Source organism: Triticum aestivum, chromosome 4B (assembly GCF_018294505.1).
Source record: "Triticum aestivum cultivar Chinese Spring chromosome 4B, IWGSC CS RefSeq v2.1, whole genome shotgun sequence".
Classification (NCBI taxonomy): Eukaryota; Viridiplantae; Streptophyta; class Magnoliopsida; order Poales; family Poaceae; genus Triticum; species Triticum aestivum.
The window spans coordinates 259,635,672-259,659,675 of NC_057804.1; the positions used below are offsets into that span (position 1 = coordinate 259,635,672).

Below are 24,004 nucleotides of genomic sequence, written 5' to 3' on the forward strand. Positions count from 1 at the left end.
AGTTATCTTCATAGAGCGCTTCTTCTGGATGGTAGAGAGTCAAGTCCGCAACATTGAAAGTGTTGGAGATACCCATATCGCTTGGAAGATCTATCACATAAGCATTATCATTTATCTTCCTCATGATAGAGAAGGGCCCATACCTTCGCTGCCTAAGTTTCCCTTTAACACCTAAAGTCAGCCTCTCTTTTCGAAGGTAGACCATCACCTTATCACCGGCTTGGAATGATTTTAGCCTCCTTTTGCAATCAGCAAGTTGTTTATATTTCTGATTTTGTGCTTCCAAAGCACCGTGAATCTCTTCAAATAACTCGGTGTAATTATCAGCAAAGGACAATGCTGATTTTGAGTTTCCCCTTGATGGTAGCTTCACTAGGTCCACCACATGTGATGGAACTTTAGTGTAGACAATGGAAAAAGGGCTCCTTCCTGTGGATCTATGCTTGGAGTTATTGTAGGAGAATTCTGCAAGAGATAAAGCCAAATCCCATTGTCCCTTTCTTTCTCCACAAATGCAACGGATCAGATTACCCAAAAACTTGTTCACACTTCCGTTTGTCCATCTGTTTGTGGATGAGCAGTGCTAGAAAATTTCAATTCAGTGTTGAATTGCTTCCACAAAGTGAGCCAAAATGCAGCAAGAAACTTGCTATCACGGTCTGAGACGATGGACCTTGGTACTCCATGAAGTCTGACCACTTCTCGAAAGAATAGGTTTGCCACATGATGAGCATCCGTTGTTTTGCGGCATGGGATGAAATGAGCCATCTTAGAGAATCTATCCACGACCACAAATACAGCATCACTTCCTCGTCTTGTTCTTGGCAAGCCCAAGACGAAGTCCATAGAAGTGTTCTCCCATGGAGCGACAGGAACAGGCAAAGGCATGTATAACCCTGTGTTCTGGACTTGGCCTTTGCAGGTCTGACATACGGGGCACCGTTGAACGAACTTTCCAGCATCTCTTTTTAGTTGTGGCCAAAAGTAGCGAGCTTCCAGGTTAGCGGTAGTCTTGTCCCGTCCAACATGGCCACTAAGATCACTTGAATGGAGCTCTCTAACTAGCATGTCACGTAAAGAACTTCTTGGAATGCACAAACGATCATTTTTGAAGAGATATCCATCTTGCATCAAATAGTCATCACCTAATGGTTGGCCCCTTGCGTGCTTTACCCAAACATGGCCAAAGTCTTCGTCACCCTCATACAACTCCTTTATTTGATCCATGCCCGGAAGTTCAGCTTCAAAAGAAGTCAAGAGGCATGCACGACGACTCAAAGCATCGGCCACTCTGTTAGTTATTCCAGATTTATGCATGATGAGATAGTTAAATCTCTCCAGATATGCTGCCCATCTTGCTAGCATGCGGTCAACATGCCTTTGATTTCTAAAATGCTTCAAGGATTGATGGTCGCTATAAACAATGAACTCTTTAGGCAGCAAATAGACTTCCCAAGTTTTCAACGCTCTGAAAACGGCGTATAATTCTTGCTGATAGGTACTCCATTTCTGTCTAGCTTCACTTAACTTCTCACTAAAGAAAGCAATGGGCTTCCTTTCTTGAGATAGGACAGCTCCAATGCCTACTCCACTTGCATCACACTCCAACTCAAAAGTCTTGTTGAAATCAGGTAGTACCAAGACAGGAGCTTGTGATAGCTTTTGTTTAATCTCATTGAAGCTAGCTTCAGCTGCTTCTGCCCATTGGAACTTTCCTTTCTTCAAACACTTGGTAATTGGTGCCATGATAGTGCTGAAATTCTTAACAAATCGCCTATAGAAAGTTGCAAGGCCATGAAAGCTTCTTACCTCAGAAACGGTCTTAAGAGTTGGCCATTCTCGGATTGCTTCAACCTTAGAATCATCAACACGAATGCTGTCACATGTTATGACGAATCCTAGGAAAAGAAGTTGTGTTTGCAGGAAAACACATTTCTTCAAGTTGACGTAGAGCTCATTTTTCCTTAGTACTTCTAGCACCTTCCGAATGTGATCAAAGTGTTCATCCTCATCCTTGCTATAGATCAAGATGTCATCGAAATAGACCACAACAAAGTGGGATAAGAAGGGTCTAAGGACTTGATTCATTAAGTGCATAAAGGTACTTGGTGCATTTGAGAGTCCAAATGGCATGACTAGCCATTCAAACAACCCTTCCTTTGTCTTGAAGGCGGTCTTCCATTCATCCCCGGGTCTTATACGGATTTGATGATATCCACTTCTTAAATCTAGCTTTGTGAACACTCTTGCTCCACTAAGCTGATCCAACATATCATCCAGACGGGGAATAGGGAATCTATACCTTACGGTGATCTTGTTAACGGCTCTACTGTCCGTACACATGCGCCAAGATCCATCTTTCTTTGGCGCGAGTAGGGCTGGTACAGCACATGGGCTAATACTTTCTCGAATGTGCCCCTTTTGCAACAATTCCTCCACTTTCTCCTTCAATATATCATGCTCCTTTGGGCTCATTCGATAGTGTGGAAGATTAGGAAGACTTGCTCCCGGAATTAAGTCAATTCTATGTTGAATTCCTCTCATCGGTGGCAAGCCATGTGGCTCCCCAAGTATGTTCTGAAATTCTGCCAATAAACCACGTACCTTTGCTGGAATTTCAACAGTCAGGTGCTCTTCTCCCTTCACAACAAGTGCAGCACACAAATCTGCCTCCTTCAAGTCTTCCATAAACTCATGAGAGGTATGGGAGATAGTTAACATAGTTTTCCCCTCCTCCTTAGAGGTATTACCTTCGGTTTTGTTTGGTAAGATAATGATCCTTCTCTTGTTTCAAATGAAAGAGTAAGAATTTTCCTTGCCCTTGTGTGTAGTATCCACATCAAATTGCCAAGGCCTCCCAAGAAGAACATGGCTGGCATCCATGTCAACCACATCACACAACACATTTGAGCGATAATGCTTACCCAAAGAAAGTGGCAGGTTGCATTGTTTGGTGATCCTCATATTCACTCCTTTCTTGATCCATCCAATAGTGTAGGGATTTGGATGATCATGGGTTTCAAGCTTTAAATGGTCCACCAACTTCTGGGAGATAAGATTCTCGCAGCTGCAACTATCAATCACTAGTTTGCATACCTTGCCATTCACCGTCTACATCTTCAGATTCGTATTCTTCCTCATCGCTTTCACCATCATGAATAGTCGTGTTAACAAATTTCCTTAGTGGGCAACTGCTGGATATGTGTCCCTCTTTACCACATTTATAGCACTTTGGGCCTTCATTTGCCTTACCCTTGCCTCTAGTTTGCTTCGGGATGGGCTGTTTTGTCTTTGGTGGAGTGGTCTTTTCTTCCACTCTATTAGGTTGGCTCCTAGATGAGCCTTCGGTATGAGGATATGGAGGATATGGAGCCTTAGTTGTCTTTCTCATCCTCACAAACCTCTCGGCCTTTAAGGCTAGAGCTTGTGCTTGATCAACGGACCAGATTTGTTGCATCATCAATCGATCTTGAATAGCATCATTGAGACCATTGATGTACCTTGCAACTTGTTGCTCTTCAGTTTCAGCAAGGTTGCACCTCACTTGTAGCCTTAGAAACTCCTCCGTGTAATCTGAAACAGCCCTATTTCCTTGAGCACAATTTTGAAATTGGATAAATAGGATCTGGTCATAATCAGCGGGCAAAAATCTCCCTTTCAAGAGGCCTTTCATTTGTCGCCAAGTTCTAACACGAGGTTCTCCTCTCAGCCTGCGCTCCTCTTCAACGCGATGCCACCATGCACCGGCTCCTCCTTTCAGCTTGTATGCGACCAAAGAAACTCTACGATCTTCCGAAACCTCCATGACCTCAAAGAAAGTCTCCACTTCATATAACCAATCCAGGCACCCTTCAATGTCAACATTTCCATTAAAACTTGGGATCTCAGCTTTCACCTTGTATGTATCTCTTGCATATGTAGGGTTGGGTGCTCTCCGATATGCGTAGAGATTTGGTTCTTCAAGGGCATCATCATATTCTTCACCTTCAGAAGCCTCAACATAAATTGGCCTTCTTGAAGCACGTTGAACAACATGTTGTCGTGGCGGTCTTGATCCAAGATTACCTCTCCTTCTTCCTTGATGAACATCTTCCTCTACTTTAGATGAATCTCCTTCATGGGTAGCAGGGGGGACACCCTTTCTTATCATCTCAACCAGCTGGTCAAATCTCCTATTTAGATCTTCACGCAGCCCTTTGATTTGTTGTTCAGCAGCATCCATCCTCTTCTTCAATTGCTCCATTGCTTGCTGCAACTTACTCTCGAAGAGGACAGCAAGAACAATTATGGGTCAACGAGGCTCTGATACCACCTGAAGCAGCACAAAGGTTGTGGAGGAGCAACTCCACCTTGCTGCTACAATGTGTACAGCACAAGTGTTGAAGGAACAGCTTCAACGTGCTGCGCTAGATATCGCTCTAGTGGCGAATGTAGGCTGATAGGGCAGCAAGAGTTCAATCCAGAACTCCTAGGGGACAAGATCTACTCCAAGATCTTAGATAAGAACAACAAGTTTTATTATGGGTAGGGGTACATAGTCTGGGTACAAAGTAGAGGTGAGGACCTCTATTTATAGGGCTTTGGGAAGCCTTCACATACTTCTACTTATAGCTGGAATACTCTAGAAACATTATTTAAGGTTCACCATTCTACTCATAGCTACTCACAACTAGAAGACTCTAGAAAACAGTAGGTAGGATAAAGAAAAGAAAAGAAATACTAGACCACAACAGAAGTATCTAGAAGTAGCCAAACAGATTTGACATATGATTATATTTTTCATGTTCCTCATCTACTGTTCCTCATCATCTTTCGAGCAGGATTTTAGGCAAAATGACCATTACCTTGGATATCACTACTATCTTTGCTTTGCTAGTTGTCTCGATGCTATCGCTATGTCGCGCTACCTACCTCTTGTTTGTCAAGCCTCCCAAATTGTCATGATAAACCTCTAACCTTTTCCACCATCCCAGCAAACCGTTGTTTGGCTATGTTACCGCTTTGCTCAGCCCCTCTTATAGCGTTGCTAGTTAGAGGTTGTTCCATGTTAGGACATGGATATCATGGGATATCAAATATCTCTTATTTAATTAATGCATCTATATACTTGGTAAAGGGTGGAAGGCTCAGCCTTTGCCTGGTGTTTTGTTCCACTCTTGCCGCCCTAGTTTCCGTCATACCGGTGTTATGTTCCTTGACGAGTGCTCCTAACACATGTGGGTGTATAGGAACCCCCTGACCAATCGCTAAGGAAAGAACTCTACCAGCAAGGCCCATGTTTTTAAATTTGCCAACATAATAATACTGATAATGGGAGTTAGCGCTACCCGAGGATTCTTAATTCAACATAATACAGGTAGGCCAATGCTGATGGTGTTGGTGCAAAACGGGCAGCCTGCGGGGCCACCACGAGGAAACTCGAGGACAGGTTTTACTCGTAGCTTGTCCCATCCGGTCGTGCCCTGAGAACGAGATACGCGGCTCCTATCGGGATTTGTCGACACATGGGCGGTCTTGCTGGTTTAATTTTTACCTTTGACAAGAGGCAGGTCCACCAGAATTCCTTATCGTAAGCTTCGTGTTCTTCATGGTGTGAGGATGTTCCATCGGATGCACGTGGTAATTTATAATCGACCACTTGAAGCACCCCTGCAGGGTTAAATCTTTTCGGAAGCCGTGCTCGCGGTTGTCGCAACTTGGAAATTTATAATATCCGGTTGTAGAGAACTTGACACTAAACCCGAATTAAAATACACGAACCGCGTGCGTAACTGTGATTGTCTTTTTCCGAGGAAGTTTGGGAAGAGAACACGATGGGGTTATGTTTGACTCGTAAGTAGTTCAAGATCACTTCTTGATCATTACTAGTTTGCGACCGTTATGTGTAGTTGCTCTTCTTACTCTTGTACTCGTAAGTTAGCCACCATACAATGCGTAGTACCTGCTGCAACGTCATCACTTATCCATCCCATTAGGCTTTGCTAGTCTTGATACCCATGGTAATGGGATTGCTGAGTCCTCATGGCTCACAGATTACTACACCCACAAATGCAGGTACAGGTAATGCGATGATATGTCGTGAGAGCAATGCTTGCTTGCTTTGGAGTTCTTCTTCTGCTTCTTCTTCGATCGAGGGATAGGTTCCTGGTCGGCAGCCTGGGCTAGCAGGGTGGATATCGTTTGTGTTTTTCGTTTGATTTCATCCATAGTCAGATGTTGCTCTTCTGTATGATGTTTGATGTATTCATGTGGCAATTGTATGCCTATGTATGTATCCCCATTTGTGTTGTATATGTTACGATGTAATGATATCCACCTTGCAAAAGCGTCTTCAGTATGCGGCTCTATCCTTGGTGGGACCTTCGAGTTCCTCTCGGATAGATCACATATTGGGCGTGACACCTACGTTCCAACTACCTAAGCGAATCCTCCTAGGCACGGCTAGCTTCCTTACCCTTCGCACTCGTCGAGTCAAATGCGAGACCCTTGCTCATTTTCCACTACATCCGAGCGCCGATGTAGCGCGCCACTAAGGATGTGACGACCCGATCCTCGCTCACTTGCCACCGTATCCGAATCAAGATACGACGCGCCACCAGGAAGGGTGACGGCCCGGCCCTTGCCCATTTGACACCACACCCGGGTTCCGATGTGGCGCGTCTTTGAGAGGGTTACGCCCCAACGAAAATCTTTTGGGTTTCATCTTCATAAGAGTGGCTGAGTTTGTACATTGGCTCGCCAAGCCTATCACAACCCTCCTTTACCGGGCTTGGGACCGGCTATGTTGAAACAACATAGGCAGAATATATATATATATATATACACACACACATATACATATATATGTATATATAGCGCAGTGGTAAAGTTGTTGCCTTGTGACGGTCACGGGTTTGAGTCCTGGAAACAAACTCGTGCAGAAATGTAGGAAAAGGCTGCATTCAAAAGACCCAAAGTGGTTGGACCCTTCCCCGGACCTTGTGCAAGCGGTAGCTATGTGCACCCGGCTGCCCTGTCTGTGTGTGGGGGAGGGTAAAGTAGTAATCAACTACTCCCTCCGTTCCTAAATATAAGTCTTTTTAGAGATTCCAATAAGGGACTACATACAGAGCAAAATGAGTGAATCTACACTCTCAAATATGTCTACATACACCGGTATGTAGTTTGTATTGAAATCTCTAAAAGACTTAATTTACAAACAGAGGGAGTATTTGTTTAAACTGGGGCTATATATAGATAATCAAATTACACACATGGCAACATGATGCTACTATAGACAGACCGAGGCCATACTAGGGAACATGCTAGGCAACAGATAGAAGCCCACGCTATCTTGGAGCAACATGATTCTCAATTTTTTGGGCGCCAGTTTTACATCATCTGTTATGGCAGAATTTTTTTTGGGTGCCCAAAAACCTTCTGTCTCCTGCCCTAAAATCATTTCCGCGCACCAACTTTTACATCATCTGTTGGAGATGCACTTAGGCGATATCCGCTGCCATGGCAGCCGTTTCGGTAGTGCACGTATAGGTGACTGATTCTCCAGGATCAGCTAACCCACTCCCTCACTTTCCCCTCTTTCTCTTGTCTAGTTTTAGGAATTCTGTTAGCTGATCTGTGAGCTTTTGTATAAATTACCCCGATGTAAAGGAATACAAGTGCACCGCATACAAAACACTCTATCAAATCTTACAGCTCTATATATAAGGCATGGCATATTATCACTTTCAGTGAAGCAATAAATAAACAAGATTTTCTGGTCTCAATCTCTCACTTCTCCAGTAGGCTCCAGAGCCCCTCCACAACGGCAACAAAAAGCCCTACCAATGGATAGATGAAGGCGAGGGTATAGAGCCTTACTGTCAATACTCAGAGCCGTAACTAGGCCTGGCCATAACAACTGCACGATTCACATGGGAACTCTCCTCACTTCCTCTTCATTTACAGGCTTTATCAAATGTAAAGGACAGAACCAAAATTGGAGGTAAGCATATGCTTCTTACGAATGGGTCCACACAAAGGATTTAGTTTTGTATCCTATGCAATCTGTACTGCTTGTAAAATTGTACCTTGACAGTGTTCCTATATCATGTGGAACAATAAACATAAGAGAGTGAATGTGGCACATATGCTTGTATTTTATGTACTTTGCATACACTGTTCCAAGATAAAGGATACCCGCACAAGAAATTCCATTCCAAAGCACGGATGGTTAAATTTCACATGCTAAGGAGATGTATTTAACATCAAATGTGTATACTCCCAGATCAACAAATCAAATCAAATAGATAAAGACAGCATTGTCATGTTGCTGGCAGCAGAGGGGATGGTGCTAGGCACATATATCAATGAATTATCACTACTAATTTTAACTTCAAGGTGGGGGTGGTTATTTCAAACTGTAGAAAGAATTGAGATATTCAATGCCAACATTTCGTACATGACATTCCACAAAACAGTGCACAAACATTTAAGAATAAATTTAACAGAAAACTTACGAAAAGCTTCCAATAAAGCTGTACAACAAAAAGAAGGTACTGGCGAAGATGGTAGCTCACGAAGAACATGCTGCCGAGATGTTTCCACGAGTGCAGTTAGTAAAAGAAAAAAAATCCATGCTTTTGGGAGCATCATAATTATTCTAATAACTAGAATGACTAAATGAGTGAGATACCTTCACACAGTCACCAACAATATGTGCATCCTCGCCTGGTGCAAACTCGGTTCTTCCTGGTATGAAATAGAAACAGTCACAAAATTTGGATTGTACACTCTTGATTGGCAGAAGGAAACCAAGACAGAGTAGTTCAAAGTTAGATTAAGATATTGACATAAACCTTGTTCATATTCACGTAGCCTCCTATCAACCTCCTCCACATCAGCAGCCTGGCGCAAAATTCCTTCCACCCTTATCCCTGTAACAACAGATTTATGTCACAAGTGGAATGAGATGTTATAAAGATAACTTTTAGCAACATCTAGAGTTTCCAGGTTCTAGAATTGGTTCTTATTAGTTAGCATAACTTGTATGCCCACCATGTTTCTCAAGATAACGCATGGCTTTTTCTAGAAAAGAAGGGCTGCCATCGATATCTTCGAGCGCAAGCAGAATTGGCCTGCCAACAACTAGTGACTTGACTGGCCTTTTCTCTCGCCCTGCAAACAATTGGGCACGGTATGATTGAACTGGAAAAAGGGTCTAAAGCTCTGGAGATATATGCAGCAGCACAATGGGACCAACAATTTGGAGCCGTTGTTTCATATGCATCACAAGTGTCATTGCGAAATATCCCATTGTGCCCCATCACAAGAGCTGCATTTGGAGCCTGTGCAAGAGCTTCTTCTAATGCTGCTTTCCACTCAAATAAATCTTCAGAAGTTTCTGCCTGTATGAAGCAAAAGCATAATTCAAAATATAGATGGAACATGATGATGCATTATTTTTATACTATTACCACTCATTTTTTCTCAACAGCTAATAATTAAGTTGGTAGGTCGTACCTTAAGGGTGAAGGCACGACCATCACGACCATGTGGGAAAAGGACAGTCAACAATTTTTTGTCTTCTCTGACTACCACACTGCACAAGAAATATACTTTGATATAGTATTAATGCCCCGCACAACATCCATAAAAGAAAAGGTGTTAATAGAATGAGATAAATACCTGCCAGAATTGTTTAAATCAATCCCACCCAGAGTAGCACTCACTTCACCACTTCTCTGGGGCAAGGTATTCTGCAACATCACAAAAGGAACCTGTCAAGTGAGAAGAAAAGGTGTGCGCACAACAACAACAAAGTGTGCGCACAGAAGGCCTAAATTCAACTGCTGAGATACAGAGAGCAGAATAGCCACCAAAAAGTTCAATGAAACTCCCCATTTGGTTTACCACTATGGAAAGAACAAATTGCTTGGCACAGCTACGGACCATGCATTATCATTCACCAGTAATCGCATTTATTATCATGCAACTTATGTACAGAACCACTGAATCCAAAATAACATGAGGGAAATCTTATATTCAACCTAAGTATGTTGTCATATTGAGTAACCAATCTGACATCAGCACCTAGACATTGAATACTCATGCATGACAACAGTTCAGTATGCATGCAGAAGATGCAACGAATACTGGAACCAAATGGACCAATCAAATTAATTGTCCAAGGGAAGAAGGCAATGGAGAGGGAACATATCCAAGAGTCCAAGTGCGCGTTTTAACCTACTGTCAACATGAAGAGTCATGTCATATCTATTATCTAGTAATTTTGTTGTATGTGAGCCCATGTTCCACTGTGACCCAGGCCCATTCTCTGACCTAGAAGAGGAACCAGACGTTGTCTGTTCACGAGCGCTGCTTCACACCAGATCGAGCAGCTGCCTGGGTACGTCTCTCTCACATTCCACATGGTATTAGGGCACGGGGCGTGAGACGACAGCCGGTGAGGCGGTGGGATCCGGCGAGGAGGCGGTGAATCTGGACGAGCAGCCCACGAGGAGGCGGAGCTGCATGCGAGCTCGTGCCGCGACTGCGCGAGAAGGCAGCGCAGACGGCTGCTGGCATCAACAGCAGGGAAGGGGACGAGCTGGTCCATTGTTGAGAAACTTGCTATAGAGAAACTTGCGGAGCTCATGACTGCAAAAGCTGCCGAGGGGTTACCTCCTGCAAGTGGCGCCATTGTTGAGCCCCAAAGCCTGAGCTCATGCCCAATGATGTCAAGTTGAATAGTGTGGGCAGCTACCTGAGCTTGTCGAGGCAGGCCTTGTTGATCTTGAAGACAAATGTCCTGACAGGAAATGTTCTTGGAACAGTTGAAGAACCGGCTGACAAGGAGAGCTCAGAATGGAAGAAGTGGAGTGTCACTGACTCCCTGGTACTGGCCTGGATGTTGAACTCCCTGATTCCAACCATTGCAGTGTGTGTTGAGGCATTGTCAAATACTTCTGTTGTGGAGCATGCTGTCCACGAGGTATAGCGGTAAGGATGCCGGTAAGGGAAACCTCATGCTCATGTCTCAAATTGAAGACAAGATCTATGTTGTTCGTCAAGGTGACAGCAGCGTGCTGTGTATGTGAATGAGCTGCAACACCTTTGGGTAGATCTGGATCAGTGTGATCCCCTTAAGCTTCCACATGCAAAGTCCATGGAGATTGCCAGGAAGTGGGTTGAGCGCAGGCGTGTGATGCAGTTTTTAAAAGGCATAGATCAAGCTTTTGAGAGTAGACATGCTGCGCTGCTACACCGGACGTCCGGTCCCTCGCGGGACACCGGGTGACCGATAACCTTTGGACGTCTGGAACTGCCTGTGCGCAGCCACTCGGGTTTTGACTCATGTATCCCCCTCTCTCTCTCCCTATACTATATATATCCCTTCAGTTGGACGAATGAGGGTTAGCAAAGTATATTGAGATATTCTAGAGAGAGCTTTGCTCATCTACCCCTCCTCTTGGAGATCAAGACCTCTTAGGAGAAGATCCCCAGGTGGATATCAAGACCTCCCTTGTGGAGAGGACTATCAAGACCTCATCTCCTTTGGATTTGGGAAGAACCTTACCTTTGTGCTATTTTCCCTTGATTGTTCATGTTATGCTTGAGGATCTCATGTATGTTATTCTAGCGGATGTGTGATTTGGATTTTGCTTGAGTGATTCCTCTTGTTGTTCTTGTTGATTTCACCTTTTCCTCCTCCAAGTGTGAAAAGATCATCAAATTAGGGTTACACCCTACATCACCCAGGCCCATTCTTTGACGTACAAGAGGATCTGATCACGAGGCTGCGTCACACCAGATCGAGCAGCTGCTTGGGTACGTCTCTCTCATGTTCCACAAATTTAAGGGTTAAAGGCATTTTACTTCATGATGTGTTATAGTTGAGGAGTTAAGCTTTTGGAGAAAAATTTCAAACGCATGGTCATCATAATAGTAATAATCGTATCTTGAGCCTTAAGATGTATAAATGTAAAGTATTGCATCTCACAAATGAAAAGGAAACTTATGAGAATAGAGGTTCTAACAGGATTACTCTTGAAGAAAACTAATGATGTTCGTGTGAGAATGAACCAGCGTTTTTTCCATGATTTCCATCCAAGTCCTGAAAAGCAAATATGTAAGTATTCTCTTTCCCGTTAGGAAAAAAGTCATGGTACCCAAAAACTGTATCAGATAACCATAACCAGCCACATGAAATTGAACCCAAATACCATAGTCATGGTACCCAAAAACTGTATCAGATAACCATAACCAGCCATGTGAAATTGAACCCAAATACCATAGTGTCTAGTGTGTGATATCAGACCATGATTCAGATATGCAAAGGATTAATATGGTTCACTGATTTGGTGGCCAAATTTCTGTACACGAGACAAGCTAACAAACTTGACAGTGACGATGGAACTATGTACATGACCACATATTTCTGTTCCTCATATATGTTATTGGTAAGAAACATATCTTATCATCAAGAAAAACTTCTCTTTAGATAACTCTTAAATTTTTGAAGTTCGTGAATTTAAAGGTGATTTCCTCCTTAGAGAACTACCCAACATTCATGTGCGCCTACTTAGCTACAGAACCTAAGCAACCGATTAAACTAAATGGAAGAGTCATATTAAAAGTGCCAGTGCATATCTGCACAGGTCCCTCTGATAATCACAAGAAAAAGAAAGAAGTATGCATGCCAATGTTGCTTTAAAGGCTTAACACGACAATACTAGAACACATGGAAACATTTTGCTTCTTAATTTTTCTTATCCATGTCGCTAAACTGGGTGGAACAGCTAGTTAGAGAGGGGAAGTCAAAGACTGTACCTTTGGATGATATGAAGAGATGTCCACTCTTGAAAACCTGATTAGAATGATGTTATGACATCAGAAATGTAGATGGGCAGAGTATAGTAAAAGTGAACTAAGAAACTGCGACGTGGAGTTCTCAATCAAGCATTGGACAGCATATAGTAAAATATTACGGAGCATAGTGTCAAAAACGTTCTCAATCAAGCATTGGACAGCATAGTGTCAAAAACGTTCTTATATTTTGGGACGGAGGGAGTATATGGTAAAAGTAAAGTAAGGAACTGCTATGTGGAGTTTTCAATGAAGCAATTCTATAGACCAACATTCAGAATTCATAGCATAACCAAAGAAGAAATTAAATAGGATAAACACGTACATTTGATATATCATCATAATTTTACAGTTAATTATTGTTATCCCAAATCTAGAACTAGCAGAAGTATAGTACTTCTTGCTGGATGGCACTAAACAGATGCAAAATTTACAAAGAAATATTTATCACATAGTTGTGAGTAAACCACCACTGTGGATACGGCATGCTTTTGTTACTAAGAGTTACATTGAGTAATACTGAATTCTGAACTTAAAGATGGAATGAACCATCTGCTATCTAGACTGGCACTCATATTTTCTTCCATCATGCTTCAGTAAGAGTTTGGAGTAAGTGAAGCTTATCAGTTTAAATGATACAAGGCTAATATGCATATCTAGTATGCTGTAACGTAATAGGCGTCGGCAGTATCGTGCAAACGCCGTTTGGCACTTCCATGATATCCACATGCTTTGCAGCCACAAACTCATAAAACCATGCAGAATTCCCACATTTTGCACGCCTGGATGTTGAAACACTAAATGTATTTCTATGTATGATCCACCTCCAACTCATGTAGTGCCTTGTTATAACCACTGTATTCCTTATTCCTTCCTTGACAACCCCTCTTAGTCATTTCTGCACTATTTTACCGTACAGCAAATATCCCCCCCCCCCCAAAAGCCATTTGTTCACTCTGTCCCAATTCAACCATCGTCAATTGTACGGACATAGCATTTGCATCAAGGAACTAGCAAAAATCTCCACAGGTAGTCCATGTCCTAACATGATCCGTGTTACACCCCAATGGCAAGCTCGCCCTCTGAATCCAAATCTAAGCTGCATTGCCAACTATACCCACTAATATCATCATTAGCTAGGAATTAAAAGCTCTTGGACCAAAGAAGGCATAAAATCTCTCCGTCGCCTCCAACTCAATCCAACCAAGGCCAGGCCAAACCTATTAATAGCAGCGAAGCAAACACTCGAGCTAACAAAGAGCGCTCAGAGCAGCGTACGGTCCAAGAGCTTCCAGGAACACGGAACCGAAATGCTTGCCCATCAGCGTCGGATGCCAAACCCACACGAAATCCCAAACCCAGCCAATCCAGTACCCCCGCCACGAAAGCAACCAACAGCCACGCGGCGGTAAGCACGGGACGACGCACCGTGTTGCCGCTTGAGGCCGGCACCGCCACCGCGCCGCCGCGCTGGACGTAGCGGTCGAACGCCCCGCCTGGCGCCGGCGCGGACGACATCCCCTCGTCCTCGTCCTCGCCGATGCCTCAGATCGGCGGCATCCGAGCACCGGTCTCCTCGCTGCCCTACGCTACAGCAGCAGCAATAAGCGCGCCATTGGATCCGGGCGCCGATCTGCTGCGCGTCCCACAGACAGGAGAAGCGTAGGGACGGTGGTGGTGGCGTTGGTTAGGGTTTGGGTTTGGGTGGTGGTTGCTCGCTCTCCTTGCTTCGCTTTTTGTTTTTGGAGTGTGTGTGCGCGCGCGCGGAGCTTTCCGTCTTCCTGCGGCTGCCGGACTGGGCTGGCTGACCGGTTTGGAGCGTTCCGAGCGTTGGTACGGTGCAGGGGAGGCAGAATTTCATTCCAGCATCTCCGACAGCCGCGTTTCGCGCCGTGCGTAAAAAACTAGTTTGTCATGCGCGCTTCGGCTGGTTTACCGCGTCCGTCAGCGCTGGCTTCAACAGCCGCGTAAAAATACAGCGCGCGCGACTTGCCTGGACATTGCATATATGGCATTTTGGACACAAATCTTCACACTTCTTCCATTTCTTATCATTCTTCAACAATTTATAGCAATGAGGCAAGGTAAAGACCCTTCCTTTTTTGATCTTCGCCTTCTTGGTTTTTCTCTCCTCTTCTTTAAATAAGTTTTGTGTAATGTTGTACTACATGAAAACAAAACAAGTTAGCACTTCGGGCACCAAAAACAAGTATGATGAACATGTATGAAATGTCACTTACTCTATCGTCCTCATTTGTGCCACTCGGGTTCAACTTGTCAACCGCCTTTTGTGCGGCCGTCCATTTTTGACAATCCGAATTGATTGTCGACCATCGGGACCGAAGTGATCTCTCGGAGCGGTCAATTCCACTCACGTTGTGAGCATCAAAGTGTTTTTTCATCCGCCCCAATAAGCATCTCTACTTTGATCATCTCCAACGGATGGATCCCTCGACACTTGCAACCAAGTATTGCATAGTAAGATGTCATCTTTGTCGGTGTAATTGCCCGCTCTTCCTTTTGGCGCGTTGGCAATGCCCTCACCCTCCTCGTCCACTTCGAACTCATGGTCTTCGAAATGGATGTCATTGGTTTGAGACCAATGCGAATTGTTGGAGCCAACACCCATAATTGACATATATGCATCATCGTTGAGACTACAAAGTTTTTTAAACAATGCAAATAAGCTATCTATATGAATGCATTGAAAAAATAACAAGAAAATAAAAATTGGAAAAAATTTCTACCTTGGGGGCATTTCGGCAAACACGTGGTGCGCGTCGGCGGCCGGCTCAATGAGTGAGCTCGTCGGCGCTTCGGTAGCCGCCGCGCCCGTCAAACGCCCTGCAAGCTTCTTTCCCCTCGCCTTCGAGCTGCCGGAGCCGTCCGCCGCCTTGTTCTTCTTCGCGGATGTCTTGCCCTTCTTCGGCCGCACCGCATTGGGGAGCTTCGAGGGGGCGACGGCGGCACGGGACGGCGCCGGCGCGACGCCACTCGTCGTTGTGGTCATCTGCGCGCGACAAGAAGAGGCTGCGCGCGAGGCCGATGCTCAGCGGAGCTCCAGCGGTGGCGAGGCCAACGCTCCCCGCGCTAGGGTTTCCGGCGGCGGCGGCGGCGACGGCGGCGGGGGAGGGGTCGCGGCTGTATAATGGGGTGAGCGGGTGCCGGCGCGTGCGTCCATGGATGCAGTTCGCCGGCGTCGGCGCGCGCGAGGCGTAGGAGGTGGAGAGGAGAGAGTGCGGCGCGAGCGCTCGAGTGTGACACGCGCGGAAGCGGACGCCCCAAACTACACCTTGCGAGATAGCGAATCCGACCGCGCGCCCAACTCCTTATAGCGCGCGCGCGGTTATTGCGCGCCCGCTGGAGCCACCCGTCGGGTTGCACGCGCGCTAAAATGATCTAATTTGTGGCGCGGCGCTTGTTTAGCGCGGCTGTTGGAGATGCTCTTACGCAAGCTATTGCGCCAAGTTTGGTTGCTACCCTGGGTCATGCATGCGCCTTGGTGAAAGTGTTGCCTCTTATTGGCCTCGGATTTTGATTTTTCTAGCCTGGCCAAGCAGCCTAGATATGTCGCTATTTGGAGCATGGCCTGAGCCTGGGAAGTCACTGGGGAATTAAAAAATATTCCCTGTTACTAAATATAAGTCTTTTTAAAGATTCTACTATGGACTACATACGGAGCAAAATGAGTGAACTTGCACTCTAAAATATGTCTATATATATCCATATGCAGTTTGGATTGGAATCTCTAAAAAGACTTACATTTAGGAACGGGGGGAGTACATAAAACTGACAAAGCAATATAGAAGTTGTCTATAAACTACTCTTTTTAGTTTGCATATAAGATCTAATCAAAGTCAAACTTTGTAAAATTTGACCAACTTTATAGAAGAAAATATCAACATCTACAATATTAAAGCTATATGGTATGAAAATATTAATTTCATGATGCATCTAACAATATTGATTTCATATTATGAATCTTGATATTTTTTTCTATAAACTTAGTCAAAGTTAACAAATTTTGACTTTGACCAAATTTTATAGGACAACGCTAATGCCCACACATGTGGTGGGAGCTAAATCCGTCCACACGTCCTATAGCATACAGACTACGCCATGTCATCGCATGCATGCATGTGAATATCTTTTTGAATTTTTAGTTTTTAAAATATTTTAGCTCCTAAATGAAAAATCCGATTGAAGATCCGTTTTCACCATTAAATCCCTCGTGACGAGATCTTCGAAATTAGATCTCATATCAATATATTTCGACGATTTCTTCTGTTAAAAGTTGCCATGACTATTGCACATCAATTGCCATGATGTTTACAGTAAAGTTTTCATGTTATGTTTCAGCTATTTTCTTTTATATTAAAAAGTAAATTTTGACATATTATAAAATGGAGAATTAAGAAACTAGACTTGCCATGCACCATAAACTAAAATTACCATGATACATGCACTTAAAATTGTCATGGTTCATGCAAAAAAATATTTTCATGGTTAAAATACTGGAATTTCCATCATCAAAAACTAAAATTGTCATGATCTACAAAACTAAAATTGCCACATGACAACTTTAGTTTAAGCACCATGCCAACTACAGCGTAAACATCATGGCAACTTTTGGACAAAAAAAAATTCGTCAAAACATATCAACACGGGGTCTAGTTTTGAAGATCTCGTCGAGACGGATTTAATGGTCAAAACGGATTTTTAATTCGCTTTTTTAATTAGGAGATAAAATATTTTTAAGCCGAAAACCAAAAAAAATTCTGCTGATGTCATCTGTTCATACATGGCAAAATGAGTGATGATGACGGCGTGTGGGCGATGTACAAACGCCCACAAGGCGTTAGTTTTTTCAATCTTATATGCAGATTAAAAAGAAACAGAGAGATTATTCAATTAGTCCCAGGCTGTTAGCCTGAGCCCATACAACGAAAAGAAGAAGCCTGATAGACTAATCATCTGCCTGGATGGTTCAGGCCTGACGTACTCCGGTTTTTTTAGGCACCAATCATATAAAGCTCAGGCAACATCCAGGGAAGTTTCAGTCCAGTATGTGGGTTAGTTCTTTCGGCCTTATAAAATCTTGAGAATCAGATCATTTCTTATACTTGTAAAAAAATCCTAAATGGTAAGTGCCACGCGTGTGGCACGAAGCAACATGGTTCAAACACCTACATTATCATCCATTTTGCCACGTCAAAACAGATGATATCAACAGGAATCTTTTGGGTTTTCATACTTAAAAATATTTTATCTCGTAAATAAAAAACCTGATTAAAAATCAGTTTTCACCATTAATTCCGTCTCGACAAGATCTTCAAAACTAGATCTCATGTTAATATGTTTCGACAAAAAAAATTAGCCAAAATTTGCTACAATATGTTCACTAAAGTTGCTATAGTGTTTACACTACAGTTGCCATGACATGTTTCATCTAGTTTTTTATTCTAGACTGAAAGCTACCATTGCATTTCAACTACTTTTTACAGCAATTTTTATTAAGTGGCCATGGAAATTTGTAGTAATTAACCACGGCAAATTTAATTCATGGGTCATGGCATTTTTTTAGTAACTCAACATGGAAATTTTAGTTTATAGATCGTGGCAATTTTAGTTTATAGATAATGGCAGTTTTAGTATTTTGATCATGGAAATTCTAGTACTTTTTACCATGAAAATTATTTTTTGCATGGACCATGGAAAATTTTAGTGCATGTATCATGGCAAATTTAAGTAATTCACCATGGTAATTTTATTTTATGGTTCATGGCAAATTTAAGTCATTGATCATGCATTTTTAAATTAATTGACGACATATTTCTTTTTAATTATGAACCATGTCAAAAATATTTCATGGATCATGGCAAATTTTACTAATTCAACATGGCAAGTTTAGTTTCTTAATTTCTTTTTTTATAATATGTCAAAATTTATTTTTAACATAGAAGAAAGGTAGTTGAAACATATTATGGCAACTTTAATGTAAACATCATGTCAATTTATGTGCAATAGACATGGCAACTTTTAATAAAAAAGTCGTCGAAACATATCGATATGATATCTAGTTTCGAAGATCTCGTCAAGTCGGATTTAATGGTGAAAACGGATGTTCAATCGAATTTTCCATTTAAGATATAAAATATTTTAAAAACTGGAAATCCAAAAGGATTTACACATGACGTGGCAATCTGTATGCTACTAGTAGAATGCCCGTGCGTTGCCACGGGCATTTTAAAAATTAAAAATCTTACTGGCTCATCATGATCATGTTCTATTGAAAAAATATCTGAGTGCTATGGATATATGATATTCCTCATTGTAATTAATGTCACTAAATTTCTTGATTCGTCAACCATGGGTAAGTGCAAACGTAAATGAATCTAAATTGAGTGAAATAAGGGAGGATCAAATGAAGGAAGAAATGAATCGTGCACATGCCTTAATCACTTCTTCTCCACCTGAAAATGGAACCCAATACGTTGTTGCTGCAACATTGCATTGCTCCATGGGAACCGATCAGCCTGCTCACTCGCACCGAGGAACCCCATTTGGCCATTTGTTCCGACGCCGGCCTCAACATCACCCCTGATATCTCTCCGCCAGCTCTGTCGCGGAGCATGTCCACCATGTTTCAGTGCATCTTACATTACTCCTCATGTAACATAAGTACTATTGTTCAAACATGCATACCAATCTTTGATCGAGCACATCCAAACATTTGCGATCCACCAGTTTTTCACTCTCCCCTCTCTCCACGTGACGTCTCCCATACCGTGTCAACGACACTCCCCTCATGCACGCGTCCAGCATGGGTCGCTGCCCCTCATGGGAATCAACTCAATATTATAAGCGAAAAACTAAAAGCCTGGAAACATAAACCAATGCATCCATCCACAAAATAAGCTCTACTTCATGACAACCAATGATTAAAAATAGAATTGCGATGATCACATCGAGTCTAATAGGAGATTATATGGGATGGAAAATCCACACATCATCACACAAGGCATTCTAGATTTTTAAATACCACAATTATCATAACAATGAAAATAAAGCTAGGGATATTAAAAACGTAAGACAGTAGCGCTCTATCTCTCCGGTATTATTCAACCGACAGGGATGCTCCCAGGCATTTTTGTTATCTTGAAGGAAAATTTGGCTTGAATGACTTCTTTGGTCATAGAAAGCGTTGGAGCTCCTTGAACCAACATAATGAACCCTTTGTGTTAGTCAAGATCAAAAAATAGCTAGCCAGTGGTAATCAGGAATGTACCTTCTAATCAAGTTATTTGCTCCATTGATGTCTGGGTTGAAGTATTATCCAACACTTCTTAGTCATAAAAGTATTAACATCTGAAATTCAGTGTGAGAAAGCCTTCAAAATATTAGCAGACAACATAAAACACAATAGTAGGAAGCCAAAAGCAAAATAGTTAAGTGCATACAATCAGAGGCATGTTGCCTCCAGAAATGCCTAGCAAGAGACATTGGTCTTCTACCCCACATTACACATGTCAAATGATACTACGCATAATATTAACTCATTTAGTTATCCAGCTGACCAGATCAATTGTAAGCATTACATGGTTCTTATTTCAATGAAAAAGAATTTTGTTGAATAGTTTACTTAACTGGTATAAAAGAACTACAATATGGGTTGCGCTTAAATCGCAAAAGATTTTTTTAGAAGATCAAAATAAAATACGTGCAATAACTCTGTAAAAATCTTCTCTATTCTTACTAATTGGGAATAGCAACTCTTTTAGAAACAAAGTAATAATAGGACATTGCACAGTTCAATTCATGTGGGCTAGATTGACACACTTCTGCTGCAGCAAGAGGTGATATCCAAAGCAATAGGTGGGATGCAATTCTTAACAACAACCTGCAATCAGGTAAAGAAGCCATTTAATGATTATAAACATGATAGCAAAGACATCTTTCAACCTTTAAAAAATTAGATACAAATCAAAAGAGCCTATCGCCTCATCCCGTCCATTAACATCAAAACCATCATTTTAGTTTTCTTAAGTTGCAACATATTTCCTGGAAGCTGCTATATAAATATAAACCTTACAATCAGATTTTTTTCTCGTATCATATCAATAGGGCATCATGCAATATAACAGAAGATTTTTCAAGTCTATCATGTGTATTTAGGAAAAAGAGCAGATATTGCATTAAATTTTGTGATGAAATAATATAATAGAGGTTCTGGAACATACTTCTTGGCTTCTTCTAAGCCTTGGTAGAAGCATGGTTGCTTGCATTTGAGATGCAAGGGAGAAAAAAATGGCATTCAGAAAGGGCACCACACGCGTTAACTGATTGAGAAACTCAGAAGCACCTCGACTAACAACTGAAAAAGGTGTCCTGAAATAGAATCCCACATATAAAGTTATAAGCATAAATAGCAAGCAAGGCAAAATCAAAAGAACTAAAAAAAATCTATGAAGCACATTATACTTTACATTAGAGCCTATAGATATTGCAAAGACATGAGAAATGGTCAACATGGCAATATTGTTCAGCGGTCAAACAATTCCAAAATGATACATTGAGAAATCAAAATTAGCCTTCCAGTTTATAGAAGAATGCGAAAGAAAACTTAGTTAGACTTTTACACAATGCTCATTTAACTTCACACAAAAATATGCCACCATAACGCAATGCTGATATATACAACTCCCATGCAGCAGGCGACATTGCTATGGGCTACAATGTATATAAATTGCCCGTGCATTGCAACGGGGTCATACATATTCTAATGGGTTAATACCAATGGTGGCTAGCATATACCTTTAGGATCCAGATAATCGAAAGGTATGGTGACAAACAACCTATTAATTTGGCATACCTTTAGAGAGCAGCTATTGACCTTTCCCTTGAATGCAGAGAATCGCTTAAATCTGAAGACCAAAGCGAAGCGGGCGGCTAGAATAACACCCGCCCAAGAATTAGGTGCCCAAAGAGAATCCAAGTATACATTGAGGAGCATGCGCTACAAGAAGAAGAGTTCAAGATACATATGTATATTTCAGATTCCAGATTGATCTTGCTGTATTTATTTTTTACGAAAGCTAGAAAATTTGCTTGTTAGCCAATGAAGAAAGGCAGAAGAAAACATGCCCAGTTCCTCTTTAAATAAGATAAGAAGGAGAAACACGAACCTTAGGTTAGTGTTCAGGCTTAGGTATCATACACTGGCAACTAACAAAATATGATGTTCCCTTTGGTTAGATACATTTTCTTTCTACGTAGATTGAGTCAAAATTAGATGATGCATACATTCGGAGTAAAGTACATGTACATATCCAGTGGCACATGCAAATAAAATAAAGAGCCACCTCTCCAAATCATAGCATGATACAATAAAGATATTTATCAGTCTTCTTCTCGGGCTACATGTAAATCTTCTCTAGTAGTCCTATGAGCATAAACAACTGCTCGAATCTACAAAATTGAGGAGCAATTTGGTAAAAAGACAACCACCTTTACAATGACAATTTATAATACTATAAGTCAATAAGCGTCCAAGGCAAGTTGTGTGATTTCCAAGCCTTCAGAAACCATTATATCAGATACCCAGGATTACAATTATTTCTCAATACACCCTGTAGTACACACGGACAAACCGTTTATGAGATCATGTATTGGAATTATTTGGTTCACAGTATTTTATGCAAAGAATTTTAGCTTGAACACAGTACACTATATGTTGGTTTGGGCATCCAGTTACCTAAAGAAAATACATTTACGCCTTCAATTCGACGACGACAAGATGCAAATAAAATATTGAGAGAAAATGTATTTTTCTTTTTATCGACATCACCAAAAAATAGATTGTGGCCATCCAAAAATGCACTTGTTCAACTACCAATAGCAAGACTTAAGACAACAACTAGTTTCACCAGAAGAGAAAGACAATACTCCAATACGTACATACTAACACTTAGGCTGACTTCACGTACGTAAGCAAAACTAAAAGGTAACCAATGTGGGAAATCAGAACTAAGGGAACCAATGTGGGAATCAATACCTTACTGGATATATCCCTAGTGATGCTGCCGCTGCGTACCGAGTTCAGTACGTCTGCATACAATGATCAAGTCCGGTCAGGTACGCATCAGTACGTTTGCATGCACTAATAAAATCCGGCCAAGAAGATGCACTAATCAAGTTCAGCCATGTACAGCCGACGATGTCCCGGTGCTGGAAGATGTGGCAGGCGGCGTGGATGTGTCCTGTTGGACAGTGGCGGCCACTTCAGTATGGTATAAGGTGGCGACAGGGATGGAAATGGCGGGAGAGGACGTGATCAGGAAGAAGAAGACCGGTGCTTATGGAGGCCGTCTGGAATGTGGGGAGACGAACGTGACCTGTTGGACAACAGCGGCGGCGGCAGCCCCAACGCAAAGGAAGATGGCGAGATCAGGGCACGGCCGCGACGCGAAGGAAAAGGCAGCGATCGAGGTGGGACACGAAGTGATCTGGGCCACGGCTGCGTGGGGAGGCAGATGGATACTCAATGCGTGATTGATGCAATCGCTGATTGACTGCCTTTTTCCTTACAAATTTTTAAGGTAGGAGAGATAAACCGGGTGCGAGCCAGGTTGCGTGCGGTTTTTTGAAGAAAATCTGTGGGAGGGAAAAATCGGTGGGGAGGCCGATCTTTCAATCGGTGGGGAGGGAGGTAACGAACGAAACGAGCGAACTACGTATGTACTGAGACATTAGGAGTACAGATGATTTTTTTATGGGAGAGATTATTGATGTTTTGGTAAGTAATGATTTGATTTGAACCAGTTTATGTATGGCGTTGTTTTGGGAAGGTGTTGATCTGATTGAGTTAATGCATGTGTCAAATGGGCCGGCCCAAGTAGGCAGCTGTGATGAGACGTGAAAGGTGGGCGAAAGATAGAAGTGGTGGGATGAAGTGGGAGTGAGGCGAGACTACCAACTCAGACATTAGAAATAGAGATAGAGACGTGCGGAGTGCCTCCCTCCATGCCACACATGTGACAGATATCATCGTCCTTTCTTATGTGCTGTAGTTATTGCACATTTAAGTGAATTGTACATCTAAGTGACTCATTTAAATAGAAAAAAGGAAAAAGACAAAAGAAAATGTTTGCAGGAATCT

General features: G+C 42.3%; 1 protein-coding gene across 5 annotated transcripts in view; it reads right to left on the reverse strand.

Annotated features, from left to right (window-relative positions):
• LOC123091955 (rho GTPase-activating protein 7) overlaps window positions 1–14,657 on the reverse strand; it is a 33,172-nt gene extending 18,515 nt beyond the window's left edge. The window contains exons 1-10 of one of the 5 annotated variants that reach the window (XM_044513586.1): window positions 14,275–14,657; window positions 12,811–12,847; window positions 12,018–12,094; window positions 9,667–9,737; window positions 9,502–9,580; window positions 9,242–9,386; window positions 9,037–9,156; window positions 8,838–8,915; window positions 8,675–8,730; window positions 8,499–8,568 (exon numbers count right to left, since the gene is read on the reverse strand). In XM_044513586.1, coding sequence (XP_044369521.1) covers window positions 8,499–8,568; window positions 8,675–8,730; window positions 8,838–8,915; window positions 9,037–9,156; window positions 9,242–9,386; window positions 9,502–9,580; window positions 9,667–9,737; window positions 12,018–12,094; window positions 12,811–12,847; window positions 14,275–14,364 — 823 coding nt within the window. In that variant the 5' untranslated portion in view covers window positions 14,365–14,657. Of the gene's footprint in view, window positions 1–8,498; window positions 8,569–8,674; window positions 8,731–8,837; window positions 8,916–9,036; window positions 9,157–9,241; window positions 9,387–9,501; window positions 9,581–9,666; window positions 9,738–12,017; window positions 12,095–12,810; window positions 12,848–14,274 lie in introns of those variants that run through there. The other 4 variants (XM_044513587.1, XM_044513585.1, XM_044513584.1 and 1 more) reach the window with 4 other exon arrangements.
• Window positions 14,658–24,004: the final 9,347 nt, after the last annotated feature.